The sequence below is a fragment of the Hyperoodon ampullatus genome (genome assembly GCF_949752795.1).
Source record: "Hyperoodon ampullatus genome assembly, chromosome: 3".
In the NCBI taxonomy this organism is placed as follows: Eukaryota; Metazoa; Chordata; class Mammalia; order Artiodactyla; family Ziphiidae; genus Hyperoodon; species Hyperoodon ampullatus.
In genome coordinates, this window is record NC_136916.1 from 73,764,013 (window position 1) to 73,780,533 (window position 16,521).

Sequence of the window (16,521 nt, forward strand, 5' to 3'; positions counted from 1 at the left end):
TTGTCATAGAGAGCATTTGACACGTATTTGTTGAATGAGTGAATGACATTAAGTACCATGAGCCCTATTTAGTCATCGATAAGGAAGCAGAGGCTCAGAGGTGTCACGCTGTTCCCTCAAGAGGCAGAGCTGGGACTGTCATCCGGGTCAGTCTGACTCCAAGCCAGGCCTTTTCAAATACAGTGCTCTACTTGTACGTGAAAAGGGGGATTTCATACCATCCTCCCGAGGGTGCACGGCCACAGGCATGCATGCACGCATGCACGCACCCATGCTCATTGACCAGAGTAGGGGATAGAATTGCCCATGCTTTGTTTTCTTTTCTTTTTCTGTCTTTTTCTATCTCTCATCCCAGTTAGTTGAATTTTTGGTCAATTAAAAGTTTAAGGCCCATTTGAAGTGGATCTCGTGTGTGTGTGTGTGTATGCATATATTTATATACAAACACATGCAATCCCAGGCAAGACTACTTTGAGGGAAGGCCAGACCTGACTCATATACTTGACATCAAAATCCCATCTATATAAACCTGAAAACGTGAGTGTTTTTGTGATTTCAGTACTTTGGTTAGCTAAGAGAGATATATACTATATACTGTAATGTGCTTTATCCATTTTCACCTACTATCATGTTATCCATTATAGCAAAATGCACTGAACACCAACACTGTATTGGTTGTTATTTACCCAGTAGTGATTCAGAACTCCATGGTGTTTTAAGATTATTTGTATTACGATGGTCCTGTATGTGGTGGAGGTGGAGGCCCTAGATCTACTCTGGTAGTTGCAGTGTTCCTGAGTCCCTACAAGCTGGTGAGCTCAGTTTCCTGTATAAAAATAAAAGGAAAAACTTCTCCGAGGTGAGAGATTGTTGATGCTATGTTCCCTATAAATGGCGTTATTGATGATCATGACAATTAACCCTATTATTCAACCTGTATAAATGAGTGTAGCCTGGTACCCCTGGTGACTTTTGACCCTTGTACATAAAGTTTCTGTGTAGCTACAGTTTGAGGGCACAGTCTGGTTCTTGGCAAAGAGGTAGTGGCAGTAGAGAATTTCCCTTCTAGTGTAATGCTGGGGTGTTAATTATTATTTAATTAATTAACATAATGAATACAAACCTACCTGTCATCTCCTAGAAACTGCCATGGGCCATTCCTGTTATTACAGAGTCAGTAAACATTTATTGAAAAGGGACTAGCAGGCAGTATGCCCCCAGGGTGGCTGAAGCAGGACTCGGGCCAGCCCTGACCCCTCCACTGGAGAGGGTCCCCTCATGGGAGCCATTTCCTGGGTTTTTCATTCCACCCCAAGCACTCGTTTTACAAACACAACCAAGAGTACTTTGAGGGGAAGCAGACCTGGCTCACAAACCTGACATCAAAACGCCAAAGTGTCCAAGAGACAGACAGACAGGCTCTGAGCCAGGTAAAACTGAAGCGTCCAAAATGGCAGAGGTACCAGGCCCAGAACACCTAGTATCCCCCATGCCGTCCAGGGTTTAGAGTGAAGCTAGTACAGGGGGAGCATTGCCTTTCAGAATCCCCACATGGTATATATTGGATTTCCTGAAGCAATTTCAGAGCAATGTGTTCTTTTGTTTTAAGATAAAATCTACTCAAGGCCATTAAGTTATTATTGTGTCTGATAAATCTGGACCACATGTGACATGAGGCCCGTCTGTGTCCTTAATCTCAGTCACTTACTGTGTGTGCTTAATGCTACATGTTTTTGTTAAATATAATGTTACCACAGACATAAACCTAAAATAACATGAATTTTTTCAGTTAAGTGATCTTTAATTTAAACTAAAAATAGCCTAAACCGTAGTTTATGTAGACCTCAAATATCAAGACTCCCACCCCAATGCGAGTTCAGCAAACTGTAAATTTATGAGGCACTTGGTTAGCATTTGAACATTTTAAACCAGATCAAGCACAATCTGTATTAGAGACAAGCTCCAGAAAACCCAAGAGTTGCACTCCTGGCTGATCCTGCTGACTGGAACATTCCTTAGGGAAGTCCTTCTCTGGGGGCTGGCAGAATGAACCGTTAACACAACACCCTGCAGGCATAGGGGTGTCGAGGGCGCAGTCAGCGTTTCTCAGCACTTTTGTAAACATAGTTTTGTCTCTGGAGAGACCAGGTTCTCTGGCCAGCAGAGTCTGGAATGTGGGCGAAGGAACCTCTTTGATTTTACAAGCAGCTTGATCACCGGAGAAAAGTTGGAAGCATGTCACAAGTGAAACATTCCTCCATGTGTGGCGAGGCCATTCTGCCAGCGCTTGGATCTCCTCTGATGTGGTTTCCCAAACAACAGGGAGCATCTGGTGGCTGCTCAGGATGTCCCAGCTCAGGACGGTGGGAGAGGGTTTATGATTATGTGTTGATTCTCCCTGGGATTGGATTTTCCAGGGTCTGCAATGATGCAGTTTGACCTGCTCCACATGCTGTGCTTACACTATGTCCTTAGAGATGGAGGTTGGAGCCATTTTTCTCATGAGACATTGTATTTCTGTAACCTCTACACGTACAGCAGAGTTCCCTGAAAGCCATCAACATTTTCAGATCTACCCATTTGAAAACCCTATCACCACTTTTATTTATAGATATCAAGTCAAACCCTAAATCAAACTTAAGCTGACTTTTAATAACCTTTGCTATATGCAGTTGAAAAACCAGTCAGTTCCTATGTTTCCTGAAACAGAGCTAGATAGAGGTATAGATATAGATATAGATATAGATATAGGTATAGGTATAGATGTAGCTATAGATACAGATACAGGTACAGATAACGATATAGATATCAAGGAGGAAAAAAAAAAACCCGAGTAATGACATTGAAAAATTATTCTTATTGGTCAGATGTATCTGATAATTTCTTGGTTCTCTACTTAACCCTAATTGGATGGATTCTTGACATCTAGGCAGGAGAGCAAGACTGCATCTACCCAGAGATGGTTTTCATTGTTCTGTTGAGCAAGCTGCTGCCGCCCTAGATACCATGCATGAGGATCCTTTACGATTTTTTGATGTTTACTGCTGCATTAAATAGTTAATCCATTTGATAAATATTTACAGAGTGCTTGCTCTGTGCCAGTCACTGGTGGACAGGCTGGGATGGAAAGCTGCCCTGAGGGCACCTGGTGGGGTGGAAGAGCCTGTGGGAAATCCCAGGAGTGGGCATTTTTCAGGGAGAGGTTTGGCAGGAGAGGCCTGGACTGAGGGGAAGGTGGCGCCAACATGTAGGCGGCACTGCAGAAGCTTTCCTTTCTGACAAGATAGCAGGATAGTTGTTGGTCGGCTGACCCATTAACCAAAAAATTGGTTCAAATGGGGAAATGTAAAGAAATTATACTTATGTTCTTAAACATTTTGTCATTTTGTTTTAACTTAAGCCATGAAAACGTTCATTTTTTTCACTGGTTTTGTGGTGGGAGTGAAAGCCTTTTCTTTCAGGGAAGCCGATTGGGCTTCCATAACCTTCACAGAAACCACGACTATAATGTGATGACTTTAAATCCAGTTTCTTTCTTTTTCTTTTTTCTTTTTTTCTTTTTTCGATTCAGCAGAATTTGAAAGACCCATGTGAAGCAGTCTGGGGGCAGATTTTTGTGATTTTTTTCCCTCGTCTTTTACAGTTGTCTGCCCACACCCAACTTGGCAGCCTATCGTAGCTAGTAGCTAAATTAGTCTTCATGAAAACAACTTAACTTTTATTCTCATATTTCGTTGGTTAACACAACATGTAGCCACATGTATTGATTGAAGTAACAGAACTACTGACATAAATAGGTTTGAGTATAAATACTGTTGACCCTTGGTAAGCGTACCCTCAACTATGGGAACAGACACATGTGGGTGACCAGAGGAGGCCCTGCCTGCCTGGAGCAGGAGCTCAGGTGCCAGGCCATGTTGTTCCAGGGACGGGGGTGGCATCAGCTAATCCAGCTCCACGTGGGGGTGGCCAAGGGAGCCTCTCTGTATAGGAGCATGGAGTGGCCTGGGGGTGTGCAGAGCAAGAACACAGAGGAATTGATGAAAGATGGTCAGAGACGTATGAGGAAAACTGGGAAAATATGGCTGCAGAGAAGCATTTAGAACCTCTTTTCATAATTACCTCTGTTTGTGTCTGTCTCCTCTCCCACGCTGACTTGAGGTCAGGGATGGCTTATTGCACACCATTGTATCTTCTTCTAGTCCATTCCCAGCACTCGAGAAACCTCTCATAAATATGTTTGAGTGGGGCTTCCCTGGTGGCGCAGTGGTTGAGAGTCTGCCTGCCGATGCAGGGGACACGGGTTCGTGCCCCCGTCCGGGAAGATCCCACATGCCGCGGAGCGGCTGGGCCTGTGAGCCATGGCCGCTGAGCCTGCGCGTCCGGAGCCTGTGCTCTGCAACGGGAGAGGCCACAACAGTGAGAGCCCCGCGTACCGCAAAACAAACAAACAAACAAACAAAAAATGTGTTTGAATGAATGAAAGTCTGTGTGTTTTCCACGGGGCTGTTGACAAAGAGTGAGCAATCCTTATGCACAGTGAGTCTCTCCCCTGGAAGTCACGGGTCATCAGACTGTGGGCCACCTGATCACGTGTGTTCTGTGTCTCGGCTTTACCCCACTGACAGCGTGTGTGTGAACTGAGATCATTGTTCAGCTCACATTGCATGTCAGCCTCCCTCCTCTAAGCCAGCATCCTGGTGTCTTCCAGGTACAACTGGGTGGGAAGGTGACAGGTATGATCTTGGTGGACCCAGCTATAGTGATATGAAAGAAAAGCCATAATTGTTCATGAGTTTTCATAAGTCAAAGTCTGGGTTGGTTCCCACTACATGTTAGCATAGTGACTTCTCTGCGGGCAGTGAAACACTAGATCATTAACGCTAGGATAGGTTAATGTGGAAAAGCAAGTCCAATCATCAGAACTATAATATTGCAGTTAATGTAATTGGTTCATTCATTTATTATTCATTTGTTTTATGAATGCTGTCTGTTACATGGTCAATCAATCTCCATTCACTGGGTAAGCAAGTCATCGCCCTCTCTGTTTCTCTATAAGCTTGTGACTCCTGGTCTGCTCTGTGAGAGTGGCAGAGAACCAGGTATCACCTGTGCCACCTTTTGTGTTTAAGATGTGATTTAGGTTAGCATAGTGTGCTAGGACCTGGATGAGGAGATGAGAAGCCTGTAATGAGTGTCCTCTCCCCTCCTTTCCCTTGGGCAGCTTGGGAATGAACCACGATGACGACCACTCCTCCTGCGCTGGCAGGTCCCACATCATGTCAGGAGAGTGGGTGAAAGGCCGGAACCCCAGCGACCTCTCCTGGTCCTCCTGCAGTCGAGATGACCTTGAAAACTTCCTCAAGTAAGTCCTTGAATTTTTCTGTACAATCAACGCAATAGAAAGTACTACAATGCTTCCTAAATACACGATAGTTGGAGTCTCAGCCAGTGTGAGCAGAAGTGAATCTCTTAGAATTCCCAGCTGGTCAAGCTTCCTCCCAAGTGTGCATCTGGTATGACACTGGGCACCCAGCTGGTGATCATGAATCTTATTGATGGAAATGTCAATGCAGTGACTGTATCTTGACAAGATTTGGGCACCACCCTAGTGACACACTTTGGCTACTGTAGAACAGGGCATTTCCACAGCACTCAGGCTGCTTCCCTGGACAGGAGTCCATCTGCTGGGAGGAGGGCTTGCTCACCTTCCTCACGTGTGGGACTGGGATGAGTTTATCTCATAGCCACTTTCTTTCCAGAATGTGTCTGCATCACTCCATTCTCAGACTTCCGTGGGAGACTTGGCCATCTATGTCAGAACTTTGTCAAACAGAGTCTGTGCTCATATATACTGTGGATCCCTTAGTGTCAGGACCTCAGGGCTGAACTTACAGGTTTGACAGGCAGACCCTGATTGTTTCACCACTTAATTGCATCATCTCTACACCCCATGGTGACTGAAGGGGTCAGTGAGTCTCTCCTACACACAGAGCTTTATAGTCCAATAACACAGTGGAGTGCCCAGTGAACTCAGGGAGGAGGACCAAAGGCATCACTCTGGCTTCATCCTGGGTATTCTTTCATGAGATTTCCTGTGGTTGGGAAACTAAGTGGTACACAGGGCTTAAAACTGGGCTCATTAGGGACTTCCCTGGTGGTCCAGTGGGTAAGACTGCACGTTCCCAAAGCAGGGGGCCCAGGTTCAATCCAGGGTCGGGGAATTAGATCCCACATGCATGCCGCAACTAAAGATCCCACATGCATGCCGCAACTAAAGATCCTGCATGCTGCAACTAAATGTGCCACATGGAAGATCCACGTGCTGCAACTAAGACCTGGTGTGCCAACAAACAAACAAACAAACAAACAAATAAATAAATAATTTTTAAAAATGGCCTCATTAGTTTTAATGTAGTCTATTTCCTACTTAGTACTTGTATCACCAAATCATAATGCAATGTTGGAAGCCACTTGACATTATTTCATTTTACCCAGAAGGGGCAGTGAAACAAAGGTATTTTCATCTGCTCACATATGCAGTACTGGTTCCACTGACTTTGTTGAAGTGTCCCATGAGTTTGAGCCCAGGAGAGGTGAACCAGTATCAGCCTGTGTGTATTGCGTGCGTGCAACTCTTTTCTTCAGGAATCTTGGCAAGAGGCTGGGTTTTCTTTTTACTACCATCTGCCTTGTTTTAGGAATTAAAAAATAAAAGCATTCAAGTATTTAACTCCTAAAGGAGCCACAGCCACACAACCCCCAGTTTAATTTTTCAGAGCTGTTCTCAACATCTCTGAACATTTCTGTCCTGGTTGAAATCCCCAAGTCCTTTGCACAGTGTGCCACCAGCCAACTTTCATGGCCAGGTGGGGCACCTGGACCAGCCAGCAGCCATGGCCTGACAGGCCCCCCAAGAAAATCTACAGAATTGGAAATAAGCTTGCCTATTTATTTATTTATTTATTTATTTAAAAGAAAACAACCCTACTCCAATTGTTTCTTTATTCATAGTGACTTTTGCTAAAGCCACATTCTAAGAAAATATCATAGGACTCCATTTCAAAAGCATTTTCATCCAAGAAAGCACTCAGACTCCCTGGCAAAAATACATTAGCCATGTGGGTGATACGCCCAGGCCCTTTCCTAGTTGCCCAGTTCTCATGGTCTCCGGAGTAAAGATCTGCATTCAGCTATGTGGAAAAAGAGCAAAAAGTGCAGCCCATGTGTCTGGTGCCTGGTCATCTCCCCATAAATAATTTGGAGGTTCCTACTTCTCAGTGACTGAAAAAGGAGAATAAAAACCTGGGTGGTATATTTGCAAACCATCTTGCCTCTCGGCTGTTTCAGGTCAAAAGTTAGCACTTGTTTGCTGGTCACAGACCCCAGGAGCCAGCACGCGGTGCGCCTGCCCCACAAGCTGCCAGGCATGCACTACAGTGCCAACGAGCAGTGCCAGATCCTATTCGGCACCAACGCCACCTTCTGCAGAAACATGGAGGTAAGCAGCCTCGGGAGGGGAAGGCTGGCTCAGGAAGGAGCACCTGGCTTCTGTGGGAGCATACAGGCATTTACACTCCACACACACACACATAAACGTATGTGCATACATGCATGCACATACATGCACACGCATATACCTCATGAGCAACCTCACGGGTCACCCAGAGTGAGCCACACACACACATGTGCGTGAACACGTATACACAAATGCACACATAGGCAGGGGGATGGTTCAGAGTTACTGCTGACACAAATAGCCTAATGTTTTATTTTGTTTTGTTTTTTAATCCAAAGGTGTTTCTTTCTTAGTAGCCTGATGTCTTAACATGAAAACATTAAGACACTAGGCAAAAATATATTAGCCTATTCTTGGAGGTGATATCAAACCCGGCACAGATATAGAAGAGAGCTAAAAACTACTGGACGTTGGAGAGTGTCATATTGAGAACATTTAACAAATAATAAATTGATTATATGATAATAGTATTAATAACCCCATTAAAATGTTACCATTTACTGAACAATGCCCACATGCTTTTCCTGAAAGCTTCCTATGTGCCTGATACCAATTAACCCTTACCACAGACTCCCGAGGTTACTCTCCCCCAGGGTACAGATGATAACATCAAGCCTCAGGGGTGAACTGATCATTCAGAATGGCTTGGCCAGTAAGTAAGTAGAGGATTTGACTCAAGTCTGTTCACCCCCAGAGCGTGTACTTGTCACCGTACTGCAGACAACTGGGCCACTTCTGTGTGCGGAGGGGATGTGCCCAGGCCCTGGGGCAGGCTATCTCCATGCTGGGGCCCCAGGGGAGGGCCAGAGCAGCCTGTGGTTCAGCCAGCAGTTGGCATCTGGCTCAGGGATGGATGCGGAGCTGGCACCATCATGGGACAGGAGGACAGGAGCAGGCGAACCAGCCGGGGATGTGTGGGACTCAGGAGCCACCCAGTGGCAGTCGGCCTGGAGCTCAGGGCAGCATCTAGTCCCAGGGAGGCAGCCTGCAGGGCTGGGTGGGTGCCCAGAGCAAGAACTCAGGACGGGAGCAACTCCAAGACAGATGGATAGACCGAGACTGTGCCTTCAAAATGAGACCCCGGGATCCCGGCCAGCACAGCAGGTCAGCCTGGACTCCAGGAGGCGGGATGCTGCCTCTTGAGCATTTCCTGGCTATGCGTGAATTGGTTCAGGAAATCTGGGTGGAATCTGCAGGTGGGGCACTGCCTGCCATTGTTTGGGGTATGGAAAAAGGCTGTGCCTCACAAACAAGCTAGCACCTCCTGCTAGCTGTTTCCTCAAAGGGCATTTATTCACAAGGTTGTCCTGAGTCTTCCTCTTCCATTCCCCTGTGGAGGTGCCAGCAAGGGTCTCTTCCAGGCCCTGGTAACAGGAAGCTGTCTCCCACTTCACACCCAGCAACGGCTGGGTTGAAGGACACCTCCCTGGGGAGATGGGACCAGCCCCCAGATCCGATCATCCCCAGTGGTCAGCTGCGATGTCTGGTGCTCACCACCAGCCTTGACCGTTAAGGCTTGACCACTGAGGCACTCATTCATGTACCATAGGCTGGCCAAGAGGCATCCTGTTTGTCTGTCCCAGCCTTCAGTCACTTAAAGTGCATGATGGCATAGAACTATCAGAGAGGGCAGGTTTCAGAGGGTCTTTTGATGGTGTGGTGACACCAGGACATCCATGTGCATGGTACCCCAGTGGAGGATGCCGAGCATTCGAGAAGGGTAGAAGTGCCCTGGGCACCCAGAATGGAGAAGAGGGAAGCGCCCAGCTGACTCAGCGGACACACAATGGCCACTCTGCCCACTGTGGAGTCTTCCCTGGCCAACAGGATTAACTGGTGTGGGAGCTGGACAGAGGCTGCCTCCTCCCAAAGAGCCGCGGCCATTGCCTTCTAGGAGCCAGGCTGTTGCACATCAGTTGGGTGAGGAGAGATAGGAGGAGGGAGGTACAACTACTGGTGGCTCATGATCTTCTAGGCTAGACTCTTTCCATGCACTGTCACATGAAACCCTGACTGAAACCCTTGAGGGCAGGGGCTTTGAACTCCACTTAGCAGATGAGAAAACAGAGGCTGAGAGAGGCTAGGTAAGGGACTAAGGTCACTCAGCCAGAAAGGGATGGGCTGGAGACCAAGCCCAGGTGTGACTATTCCTGCAGGAGAAAAGGCAGGCTCCATTCATTCAAAGACAGATTCCAGAGGAGAGAAAGGTAACCTCGTATTTTATTTTCCTTCATTAGCATCTTTTTGTTTGAAGAGGACAGTGAGAGGTCAGCAAGGCATGTTTAGCTCCGCTGTGTTGCTCCTTACTCCCTAGAAGCTCAAAATACGACTATATAAAGTGAGATCTTTTGTTTTGTAAGTTAAAATGCAGCTGAACATTTATTCCTACAGCTCACCAAGGACCACAAAATATGCTTTCCTGCTTGCCTTTTCCTTGAGAATTCCACCAGTACCAAAACAAAGTTGACATTTTCCTCCCCAAATCCTAGCAGTGTTACCGACCAGGGTTCTTGGCCTCCTTAATCAATAGAAACTGATCAGAGACCAGACAAGAAATTCAGGCGAGGCTTTACTGGGGCCCCTGCTACAGCATGGGGGTAGTGAGAACAAGTAACAGGTTCCTTTGCTTGCTCGCTCCCTGAGGGTTCCTTATTTGGCGTGAGGGTAGGGACGGATCCAGGGGTCGGACTGTAGGGGTAGCCTAGGTGATTTGACCACCCCTTTGGTGGTGTTGTGTGCAGTATCCTGCTTCTGCTCCCGACACCCTGTTTTTGCTCCTGGCTGTTCAGAAGTGGCAGTTGATTTGCTTTTGTCTTTTTGTATCTTGCTGTCCAGAATTTGCCCCAACTGCGCATGCACACGGTTTGTTTGTTTGTTTGTTTTTAACTAATTAATTAATTAATTTGGCTGCGCCAGGTCTTAGTTGCTGCATGCGAGATCTTTTAGTTGCGGCATGCGAACTCTTAGTTGCGGCGTACGGGATCTAGTTCCCTGACCAGGGATTGAACCTGGGCCCCCTGCATTGGGAGCGTGGAGTCTTAGCCACCAGACCACCCAGGAAGTCCGCATGCAGTTATGTGTAGTCCCTTATAGTTTCTTTGTATTTTGTTGCTTGAGGAGACATTTGTCCAGGTGCAAGCACTGCAGCAGAGGGTCCCAGGTCCCAGGTCCCAGGCTGTCTCAGCAGGAGTGACTCCTTAGAGGTGTGGAGGTGCTCAGCTGACTCAGCAGCAGCCTTAGCTGGTGGTGATCATCCTGCTTGCAAGGCTGGTGGTGCTTCCTTCAGCACAAATCTACCAGTTAGAAAGCAGTAACTTCTCACGCTGGAGAAAATGTCATACTAATACCAAAGAGGCACTGGTGGATGAGAGAGGCAGTTGCCTGCTGGGACCCAGGACTTGGGGATGCTGCCCTAGGCCTGGGACACATCGTTGGAATCTCACCCAGGCACCACCCTGTGGGATTCTAAAGCTCGCTTGATTGGTGTTTTGCTCATTTGTGCGCTTATAGGTCTGTGTTTCAGTTGATGTGCAGCATAACAGGAGGCACACATATCCTGTAAAACGGACTCTGGTGCCGGGATGAGCCTCGTTCTCTTCCTCCTGGTCCTCATCCTCTTATTCACTCCCTTTCATCTCTTCTGTTCCAGTTCTACTTGCCTTCCTCCTCTTCCTTGAACCCACAAGGCACGCTCCTGGTGGGGATGCACTCTGCTTCCTGCTGGCTGTTTCCTCTACTCGGGCGCTCCTCTCTCAGTTGTCCACGTGACTGAGCCCCTCATCTTTTTTGAGTTTTTTGTTTGTCTGTTTGTTTGTTCAAATGTAACCTCCTCAAGGAAGCCTACCACCCTATTTAAAATTGCCATCAGATAACTCTCCCCTGCCACCTTTGTGGCACCGAGATCTCCTGATCCCCTAAGGGAAAACCCTGCTTTCATAAACTTATCATCTTTTAACATGCTATATAATTTGCTTGTTTATATGACTATTGTTTTGATACTCTCCCTCTTCTAGATTTTAAATCCTTCAAGGGCAATAATCTTACTTTACTTCAACAATATTTTCCAACTGCCTCAGACAGTGCCTGCCACATAGTAGATGTTCAAGTATGTGTTGCTCTGAAATCCATTCATGACCCTAACAGTAAATTTAAGTTCTTATGTGACTTCACCCAACCACTGATGAGACTGGACAAGTTCACAGGTGAGGGAGAAACCCTTACAGGCCTCCCTGTAAAATGAATTGGCTCTCTAAGCCTGAGTCCACATTTCTCCATCTGGTTCATCAACATACATGTAAGACTCTGTCAAATATCTTGCAAGGGTTCATACAGACCTTTCCTGTGGCTTCCTCCCAGGACAGTATGAGTCTGGTAGTGAGAGACTGCAGCCTGCTTCCTAGTGGCCGTGTCTCTCTCTGTGCATTAATTAATACCCTCATTGTTAAAATCTGAGACTCCTGGTGAATTAATACACATAAGGTGCTGAGAACTGGGTCTATCACAAAGTAAGCACCCAATCATTTGAGCTGATGAATGTGTTACTGTTACCTTTCTGGATAACACTGGCTCCCCACTGTGGGGGCACAGAACTAATCTATCTTCGTACATCTCCAGGATCAGCATTTTTCTATACTGAACTCCTCAGGGCCATGAAAAATTAAGCATTATACAAAACTCCAGAGACCTTCAGCGCCAACCGAAACGTCGTGTAATCCAATGCCCAATTGATCTCTATTACCATCATTATTCTTTAATGCCCTTGAGGAGTGAAATGGATATCATGTAATGAAATGATCATGGTCCCAATATTGCCTTTAAATTTCTTATCCTGACATCTGCCTTCAGCCAAGATGGAGTATCAGGGACCAGATTTATCTTCCCACCTGAAGTAACTAAGAAATCAGATGAAATATATGAAACAGTGATTTTCAAGACAGTGGCCATCAAGCAAGGAAGGACTGTGGTCCTTGGGAGATGTGAAACAAATGAGGTGAACCCTCTGATTGTCCTGGCTTACTGCCTGGGCCATCTCCAGGCTGTGGCATAGAGAGGGAGGGCTGTGAAGAAGCAGCAGACTTCTTGAGTTGAAGAAACAGAGCCAGGAGTACTGGGAGGCTGAGGCAGCTAGTGTTCACAGAGTAGAGTACCACAGACAAAAGAGCTTTACAAAGAGAGAACCTCAGAAATCTGCACAGGATCTGCACAAATCTTCAGTTTAGTACTGAGAAACACATGTGTGTGAGAAAACTACCCAAGGCCAGGAAAAGAACCATCTGAAAATCTTAGAGGGAACAATCTCTGAGGCTCACATGGGCATCAGGTAGTGTACACAGCAGGGTGTTGTATCAGTAGAGTGGCAAAACTAGCCCCACACTAAATGCTAATCTGGTCCCACCCAATAAAGCTTAAAAGCAAAATCTGAAAGGATCAAACTGTTTCCAAGTAATTTAGCCAAGTCCTAGAACAAAGCTCAAAAACATTTATAGGAATACAAAAACAGCACTCAGTAAAATAAAATTCACAATGTCTAGCATCAAATAAAAAATTACCAGGCCTTCAAAGGAGCAGGAAAATACATCCATAATGAGGAGAAAAATCAATCAAAACTGACCTAGATATGACACAGGTGATAGAATTAGTAGACAAAGGCATTAAAACAATAATTATAACCATATTCCAGGTTCAGGAAGGTAGCAAAAAGAAAGATTGAACATGTTAAGTAGAGATATGGAAGATATGGAAAAGATCCTACTGGTATTTCTAGAAATGAAAACTACAGTATTTAAGATGAAAGATACCCTGCTTGAGATTTCTGGCAAATGAGAGATTGCAGAAGACGTGACTGCTGAAGATAAAGCAGTTGAAGCTATCCAAAGTGAAACACAACGAGAAAAAAGACTGAAAACAAAGAGAACTGTGGGACTTCAGGTGGCCTGAGACATATGTGATTGATGCCCTGAAGGAGGTGGCAGAGAGAGGACTAAAATAATATTTAAAGAAGTAATGGCTGACAGTTTTTTCAAATTTGTTGAAAATTACAAGCCCACAGATCCAAGATGCTCAATGAACCCCAAGAAACATGAAGAAATCCAGACCAAATCTCATCATAATCAAATTGCTTAAAAGTGGTGATGAAGAGAAACTCTTAAAAGAGCCAGAGGAAAAAAGACAAGTTATGTAGAGATAAACCAAGGTAGGAACGACAGCATATTTCTCGTTAGAAACAATGCAAGTGAAGAAAGACCGTGGAGCAACAGCTTTAAAGCACTGAAAGAAAAAAAAGCCTGCCACCTTAGAATTCTACACCTTTTTAATAGGAAAAAAAAAAAATACTACCAACTAGATGCCATGAAAAAGAAGGACAACACTCATAGCCAGGAGTTTTAGGGGAATGAATATCGTGAAGACATTACAACTCCAAAAATCTGGAGGAATTTCTTAAAAACCACACACATGCATGCCAGTTGGGAACGCTGCTGTCTGTGTTCCCAAGTCCTGGCTCCCCCAAGGCTGTGTCCATGAGGAGGACTTCCCTGGCAACCCCCTCAGCTTGCATTCCTACACCGGGCCTTCGGGGGTAGCTTGGAAAAGCACAGAAACATTAATGAGGCAAGTGGGTTGTGTGTGCGTGCATGTGTGTGAATCTTCTGTCTTAAAACATTTCTAGAACTATAAACCTATTACAGAAAAGAAAATAATAATGGGGTGTAACACAGTGTGGACACTGCCAAGGGAATAAAACCACAAAACACATTGGTGCTTCAGGAGTTGAACATTTTCTTTTTCTTTTTCTGGAATACAGACCATAAAAATAAGAAGAAAAGAAACTGGATAGATTATATTTTGAGAAAAATACTAACCACCGTGACTACTGGTGGGCAGTTTTCATTTTGCTGCTGCCTCTTACGAGGAACAAAATCTTATCCTTGGCGGAAGGTAGAGAATACGGTCTCGGGATCACGTTTCTCATGGACGCATCTTTGTTATTGTGTAAAAAGCAGGGGTTCTGAGCTAGGGTCTGCAGATAGATTTCAGAGGATTTGTGAACAGGGATAGGGAAACGATCACATCCTTATTTTTCTCCAACCTGTAACCAAAATGAGTATTTCCTTCCATTATGAGTGTGGGCAACAAGCCACAGCAGTCTCAGCAGTACCTGTGACTGTCACGTGATTAGGAATCACAGATCCTTTTCATACTGCATGAAAGTTGTAGCAGCTATTTGGAATTATCATTTACACTCATGACTAGTTCAAAATTACAGTCGTTATTAGACCTAGGGCCAGATCTTATATAATGTGTTGACAAGGAAACACGTGTTACTATATTACAAATTTGTATTTTGCATTATATTTGAACTTAATTGTTTTTTGCTAAACTTATGTATTTTATAATTATGCACTGACCAATATTATTCTGAGAAGGGTTCACAGGCTCCACCATATACTTCAGAGTACAAGGCCAGGTGCTGGGTGCTAGTCAGTGGCCAGTCAGCATTTGCTCCCCAAGGGAAGGGCTGCCATTCTGTGACTATTCCTCTTCTTTAGGTGGAATTTCCAATACTGAACTTCCTTCTGATTGGACTTCTGTGTGTGTTCTTCTTTTGGCATTCACAATTCGTAACCATTTTAAGACCAAACAAGAACCACTTCCTTATCCAAGGGTATAGGGTAAATAACTTTGGAAAAACATTACAGTTGCTTTGGGAGCAGCCTAGCTTCAAATATTTCTGCTCTCTTAAACATTTGCATACCAGAGAATGAAGAAAAATTAAAATACAGTCCATTTTCATTTCTAGGGCTCTGGAGATCCCCACACCATCATCATTGCATTTTTCATGTCTGTCTGCAGAATGCGGGTATTGTAAGGCACAAAGCTGTGTGTGGAAATATGAACTACCAAAGGAAAAAAATTGGCATCAATAGCTGGCATTTGTTGCAGAAGTTATTGGCAAATATAGCTGTCTCCTCTTTTAGCCAATGGTAATGTGATGGTTTTAATTCAATAAAGCATTTCAAGAAAGTCCAAACATTAAAAGTTATAAACATTGGATGGTAAATATTTATTAGAAAGGGGAAATGAACTTTATGCAATTAGCCCAATCCATCTTTTTTTATGATTACAAGTTCCTCCTGTCTACGTCAGCAAAGTCACTTGCAAAGCAAAGTCATTATTTAACCAGACTTGAAGCTATTTAAGCTCAGATATTCTGCCAGGTGAAAGAGAGGGTGAGAAGGCCGGAAGTAGTTATTATCAGCTGAGAGGAAGAGTGTGCCATTGCTACTGGAGACAGAAGCAAGAAGTGGGGAGATAGGGCAACGTTCTGCCAAGGATCATGGCATCACAAAGCGCTCAACCCTTTTCAATATGAAAGGGAAATTTATCTGTCCCCCCTCCTCACCTGGTTCCTGGAGATTCTTAGTTGGAAGGTGCTATGTAATGACCACTCGTCCCTCCATCCCTCCTGCATCTCAGCAAAACATGCCACCACCACTGCTCCAAAGCCCACGCCTGACTGCCCCACGGGGAAAGGAAGGTGCTGGGTATTGATGCATAACGGCCTCATTGGTTGACTTGAGCAGGGGTGTGCCAGTGTGTCATGGCGTGCACAGTGGACTGAGATGTGCATATTATGCTGTTTTTTTAAAAAAATATTGAGCACAGAAGCTATAAGCCAGTTGTTGCAGGAAGGCAACAGTGTCTAGAATGGTAATCAGCATTAGAGGGTCTTATGCATCCTTTTCTACCTAACGTTCGCTCCTTTGCTCTTTTCCATTTAATTCTCCTGGCCTTCAGCACACCATGGAGGTGCTGTCCATATCACACAGTGGTTAAGAAGATGGGTTCTCCAGTCATGCTGCCCAGGGTCATGTCCTGCCTCCATCTCTTGAGCATGTTACATAGTCTCTCTATGCCTCCGTTTTCTAATCTGCAAAATGGGAAAAATAATTCTACTTACAGAGCATAGAGTTGTTATGAGGGTTAAGTAACAAATGAACTAG

At 45.1% G+C, this 16,521-nt stretch overlaps 1 protein-coding gene across 2 annotated transcripts in view; it reads left to right on the forward strand.

Annotated features, from left to right (window-relative positions):
* The window catches only part of ADAMTS17 (ADAM metallopeptidase with thrombospondin type 1 motif 17), a gene marked incomplete at both ends in the record, with an annotated part of 347,780 nt that overhangs the window by 186,654 nt on the left and 144,605 nt on the right, over positions 1-16,521 (forward strand). For both annotated transcript variants that reach the window (XM_079701384.1, XM_079701385.1), the window contains 2 exons: positions 5,225-5,365; positions 7,351-7,501. In XM_079701384.1, coding sequence (XP_079557510.1) covers positions 5,225-5,365; positions 7,351-7,501 — 292 coding nt within the window. The remainder of the gene's footprint in view (positions 1-5,224; positions 5,366-7,350; positions 7,502-16,521) is intronic.